Source organism: Marmota marmota, unplaced genomic scaffold (genome assembly GCF_001458135.2).
Source record: "Marmota marmota marmota unplaced genomic scaffold, marMar, whole genome shotgun sequence".
Classification (NCBI taxonomy): Eukaryota; Metazoa; Chordata; class Mammalia; order Rodentia; family Sciuridae; genus Marmota; species Marmota marmota.
This window is the reverse complement of record NW_026000005.1, coordinates 45,259,856-45,265,864: the sequence shown is the minus strand read 5'-3', so window position 1 is coordinate 45,265,864 and position 6,009 is coordinate 45,259,856. Positions and strand designations below refer to the sequence as shown.

Below are 6,009 nucleotides of genomic sequence, written 5' to 3'. Positions count from 1 at the left end.
AGGTGGATGGTGGAGCTGAGTGCCTTGTAGAAATCCGTAGCATAGTCTCAGAATCAGATGTTTCGTCATTTGAAATCCAGCATAGTGGATTTGTGAAGCAGCTGTTGCTATATTTGACATCTAAAAGTGAAAAGGATGCTGTGAGCAGAGAGATCAGATTAAAGAGATTCCTTCATGTATTTTTTTCTTCTCCAGTAAGTTGTCTAATAATGTTTGTGTATCTCAATATCAGAGTCAGTATTCACTAATGCATGTTTTTTCATCCCAGTAATAAAATTTATAGTAGATGTTAGTCAGGATATCAAGGCAAAGTTTCTGCCTTGCTATAATGCATTTGGGCTCCTTGAATTGCTATGTATCAAAGTAAAGAGTAAATCAGTGAAATGGTGATTTTAATGAAGCCCATTTAATTTGTGTGGTTATGGTATCTTTTTTTCCCCAGTTTAGTTAGACACAGTATTTTATTTATTTTTATGTGGTGCTGAGGATCGAACCCAGGGTCTTGCACATGCTAGGCGAGCACTCTACCACCGAGCCACAATCCCAGCCCTGGTCATGGTACATTGAGGTGTTTTCTCCCACCTATAAGATAAGCCATTAATCTCTTACCTCTGAATATTTTTTCTTCTCAACATTTGTTTTAGTTTTCAATATCTACTTTTAGGAAAGTAGGTAGATATAGTGTAACTATGGCCATAAAACAGGCTATAAAATATTTCCATTTTGTACATAAAACAGTCCTAGCAGTTCCATTCAAGGGTACTCCTTCATCATTTTATAATGTAGATTGTACATCCAGGAACCACCGGCTGGCTCCCCGCTCTTCACTCACTTACTACATTGGAATTCTCTTAATTTAACTTTCTCCTGTTTATAGGTGCCTTAGAGAAGCATTCCCTCAGGAAGTTTCTTTCTGGATTATCTGGGTATTGGGCCTACAGGTTACTCTTTTGTATTAGCAGAACTCTTTAACCATGCCCTTATAGTGCTCACAAGCATTTGAAACTGCTTTTATTATTTTAATTTATGGGACTACCTAATGCACAGTTGATGCTTATTGGAGATTAAATAGATAACATGACGCCATTGGATGTTTTATGCCGTGCTTGAGGAAGAAGATAAAAATAAGTAGAATAATTCTTTTTCCTAAAACTGTTTATTAAATTTTCTTGTGGGAGTAGTATTCTATTCTCAAAAGACCTCACTTAACCAATGGTTTATTTATAACTTTAGCTTCCTGGAGAAGAACCCATTGGAAGAGTAGAACCAGTGGGTAATGCACCTTTGCTGGCATTAGTTCACAAGATGAACAACTGCCTCAGCCAGATGGAACAATTTCCAGTCAAAGTGCATGATTTCCCTAGTGGAAATGGGACAGGCGGCAGGTAAGGACCATTGCTTGGGTATGCCCTTGCCACTGGAAGTTTGGTGGTTATTTTAAGGTAAAGTGGCAAGGGGTCTGGTAAAGTCTTGGTCTGCCTGAAGAATATTCTTCTGTAATGACTGAAGAAACTGAGTATCAAAGAATCGAATGCTTTTTATCTTTAAGATTATACCATGTGTCTTAAGTCTGATATTTTAAAAGTATGGAAACCAGTGACTGTTGGCAACTTTTGTAAGAAACTTAGTTTTCCTTAAATTGATATACCTTAATATATAAAGCCTCTGCAGGAATTTTGTGGATATGAATAGTAAAATATTTACATAGTCTGATTCCATATATAAGTTGTCATAACCTTATATTTTGATGGGTTTTAACAAGTAAGTGTAATTTAGAAGTTTCATTGACAGAAATTGCTGGGGTTTTTTTTTCTATGATGTAGATTTAAGAATGTGGGATTACAGAAAGAATTGATTGTAAAAGTTTATATGTTGTGTGTTATGGAATGTTACAGACATCATGGAATATTGTGATTGAAAATAAGAAATCTGGGGCTGGGGATGTGGCTCAAGCGGTAGCACGCTCGCCTGGCATGCGTGCGGCCCGGGTTCGATCCTCAGCACCACATACAAAGATGTTGTGTCCGCCGAGAACTAAAAAATAAATATTAAAAAAAAAAAAAAAAAGAAAATAAGAAATCTGTTTCATTCTAAAACCCAGAGTCTGAGGTGTTTTAAAAACATTTGAGAACTTTTGATTGACCAAAAAGCACATATTTTTAAATAAAGCTATCAAAGCATAGACTAGGGTTGTTTACTGCCTTTGAAAGTTAAAATGTAGTGTGATGTATTCATTTTGGATCATTATACTGTCCTGCAATAACTACGACATAAAAGGATATTTTCAGCTCTGCTTAAGAAAACCATGAAGCTTTTCATTTCTGTTGAAAATTTGTATGAAATATGTATGCTTAATATGTATATAATAGATTATTATACTTCTATTTGCTTTTATATAATCTTAAACTTTAAGTTTGTTTATGTAACTCTTGCCTAGTGGAAATGGGACAGAACTTTTCAGAAATGAGATATTAAGCATCATTACCAGATGTTAAGTGCAGTAGCTTTAACTGTTTTCATTCTAGAGTATATGGTAAAATAAATTTCAAAGGTTAGTTTTTAAAATAACTTCATAGCTGAAATCTTTGGCAGCAAAAACAGAAGTTTCTATTTTTTTTAAAATGGAATTTAATATGAAAGGACAGAATATTATACAAGTGGGTATGCTCAAATAGTTAAATTTTAATTTCAGAGGTACAACCAAATATCCATGGTGTGGTATTTCTGCTCACATGGATTCATGGTAGGACAAATTGAATGTTGATGTGTGCATACACACTCATCTTTTTTACTTCTTAGTAGCTTTTACTATAATAACTTGCTTTATTGGCTTTCTCGTTTATGGAACTATAAGTGCTTTTTTATGCTCTAGGAAAATGAATATATTACTTTTTATTTGAATTAATGTGTATCAATTATGGAAAATAATAGAATAACTTTTTTTCATAAATTATTTTGAGCTTTTCTCTCAACAGAGGATCACAGGCTTTAAAATTTTTCAACACACATCAGTTGAAATGCCAATTACAAAGACATCCTGACTGTGCAAATGTGAAGCAGTGGAAGGGTGGACCTGTCAAGATCGACCCCCTGGCTTTGGTACAAGCTATTGAGAGATACCTTGTAGTTAGAGGTACTTTTCATATATGCATTTGTGTATCTGTGTATTTGAGATGGAATTAGTAGTGAGAGAGAGATGCACACTATTTCCATATTTAATGCTGCTTCTGATAAAATTTAGATAATAGCAACTTGTGTTGCTTCTTTCAACCAGCCCCCCTTTTTCCTGTGTTGCAGTGCTGGGCATAGAACCTGGGCCTTGTGAACACTAGGCAAGCACTCTATCACAGAGACATACCCCAGCCATTTCTTATTATAGGCATATGTTGTGCTTATTAGGGGTTGACTGCTTAATTGAGAAGAACTAATTTTTCATGTTGGAATGCAATAGAAAGGTCATTTTGTGTTTGAGAATTTTCTTAGCTCTTTCTGTTTTATAGCTCAGACTATGATATGAACATTTTTTTTCTTAAAAAAAATCAATTTAATAGTACATATAGGCTTTTCTTTCACCCAGTAAAATTATTAGACTTTTAACATTCTTCTTTTGTATTTAGGGTATGGAAGAGTAAGAGAAGATGATGAAGACAGCGATGATGATGGATCAGATGAGGAAATAGACGAGTCTCTGGTAAGATAACTAGTCCCATCATGTTGTATAATACAGTAGTTAACCATTGTCAACCACTGTCTGAAAACATAATGTGGAAAATTCCAGAAATAATTCATAAGTTTTAAGTAACTTTCATATAACTTTTACCACAGTATATTGTGATAGTTATATTTTATTATTAATCTCTTACTGTGTACCTGGTTTATAAATTAAACTTTATCATAGTTATGTGTATATAGGAGTAAATGTGGTACATACAGATTAAGCATTTCTAATTTGAAAATCCAAAGTCTGAAACGTTGAGCACCAACATGATATCACAAGTGGAAAATTCTGTACTGGACATCATGGCTCAGGTTATAGTCAAAATGAATTGTGAAAATATAATTTCGAGGCTATGTGTATAAAGTGCATATAAAACAAACTTGAATTTCCTGTTTTGACTTGGATCCCACTCCCAAGATAACTTGTGATATATATGAAAATGTCCCTAGATTTGAAGGAAAAAAAAAAAAATAAAACCTGAAATACTTCTGATCCCAAGCATTTCCGAAAAAGGATCCTTGGCCTATATGGGGGCTTCAATACTGTCTGCTATTTCAAACATCCACTGAGGAGCCTAGAATGTAACTCTCACAGATCAGGGTGGTGTACTGTACAAAGGCAGTACCTATAGCTTAAATGGATTTTCCTTTGCTTTATTCAGGCTGCTCAGTTCTTAAATTCAGGAAATGTAAGACACAGGCTACAGTTTTACATTGGAGAACATTTGCTACCATATAACATGACTGTGTATCAGGCAGTACGGCAATTCAGTATACAGGCTGAAGATGAAAGGGAGTCCACGGATGATGAGAGCAATCCTCTAGGGAGAGCTGGTATTTGGACAAAGACTCATACAATATGGCAAGTGTGAAAATTATTTCTTTTGGTATTTTATGAACTTTGAAAACTGTTCAGATGTGTTGGAACTCATATTAAAGTCATGGTGGGCTTTTGTAAGGAAAAGGGTACCTTAAGTTATATGTTTTAATTATGAAAAGCCACTTCAAGTAATCATGTGCACATATGTGTGTGTATGTAGCTTCCTCATTCAGTCTATTAGAAAACTTATTCAAGGGCAATAATAAATGACAGTTTACCTTTCTAGATGTATCTCGGTTCTTTAATTGAGACAAAAATGTTTCCATAAGGTGATATTCCATTAGGTAATAGGAAGTTTGGCATCTTTGACTTCAGAGAGGCATTTGGATATAGCTTGCTGCATTGCCTGTTAGTATGACTACTTATATTTGAAGAGAGACATTCTTCCAGAGCCATTCTTGGAGATCTCAGGTGGCCTCTCCTAGGAAGGTGGTAAATGTGGTCTCTTCTAGGAAGCCATCCCACTGGTAATTCTCTAAATCCAAACTACAGGGAGACAACATAGACTTCACAGGGTTCAGGGAACTCTGTTTGGTTTTGAGGAATAATTTGCAGTTTTAAAATCTACATTTGTTTTACATACTGCCTTATCATTTTAGGTATAAACCTGTGAGAGAAGATGAAGAAAGTAATAAAGATTGTGTTGGTGGTAAAAGAGGAAGAGCCCAAACAGCTCCAACAAAAACTTCCCCTAGAAATGCAAAAAAGCATGATGAGTTGTGGCATGGTAAGATGATGCATAAAGGGGAAAGGAGTCTTCTTGTGTTCATGGTTTTAAATATATGTGAAATATACCTAGTAAAGTCTTATTGAATATAGTTTAAAATGAATTACTACAAATGGTTTGATTGGTTTGAATCAAATCCTTGACTTCACTATATAGAAAATGAGAAGTATCCAAAAAAACTTGTTATTTCATGAAGGGTGAAGCAAATTTCACTAGTAGAACATACTCACTAAAGAAGAGACTGGTGACTGGTTTTGGTAGAAAGACTAAAAAGTGAATGACATGATATAATGGCTACAGAATGAAGCACAGTCACTTCCCATGTGACTTATTTTCCCTTGTAGTAGTACTACTATAATTTGACACCCTACTCTCACCATATTTTATATGATGGTAAGAATACCTTAGAGTTAAGTAACATAGCCTAACATGGAGCCAATCCCATTACAGTAATTTTCAGATACTGGTTTCTCTGGTCCAAGGAAATAAGAGCATTATAGTAATATTTTTTCATAAAACTAAGTTTGTTCTATTTAAAGGCTCTTTAAAAGCCAGGCATGGTGGCACATTACTGTAATCCTAGCAGGTCGGGAGGCTGAAGTAGGAGGATTTCAAGTTCAAAGCCAGCCTCAGCAATTTTTTTTTTTTTTTTTTTTTTTTTTTTTTTTTTTTTTTTTTTTTTTTT

At 34.5% G+C, this 6,009-nt stretch overlaps 1 protein-coding gene across 24 annotated transcripts in view; it reads left to right on the top strand.

Annotated features, from left to right (window-relative positions):
* Trip12 (thyroid hormone receptor interactor 12) overlaps positions 1–6,009 on the top strand; it is a 150,864-nt gene that overhangs the window by 122,265 nt on the left and 22,590 nt on the right. For 17 of the 24 annotated variants that reach the window (XM_048808688.1, XM_048808695.1, XM_048808687.1 and 14 more), the window contains 6 exons: positions 3–194; positions 1,234–1,385; positions 2,961–3,133; positions 3,618–3,691; positions 4,380–4,579; positions 5,197–5,324. In XM_048808688.1, coding sequence (XP_048664645.1) covers positions 3–194; positions 1,234–1,385; positions 2,961–3,133; positions 3,618–3,691; positions 4,380–4,579; positions 5,197–5,324 — 919 coding nt within the window. The remainder of the gene's footprint in view (positions 1–2; positions 195–1,233; positions 1,386–2,960; positions 3,134–3,617; positions 3,692–4,379; positions 4,580–5,196; positions 5,325–6,009) is intronic. The other 7 variants (XM_048808690.1, XM_015481491.2, XM_048808684.1 and 4 more) reach the window with 1 other exon arrangement.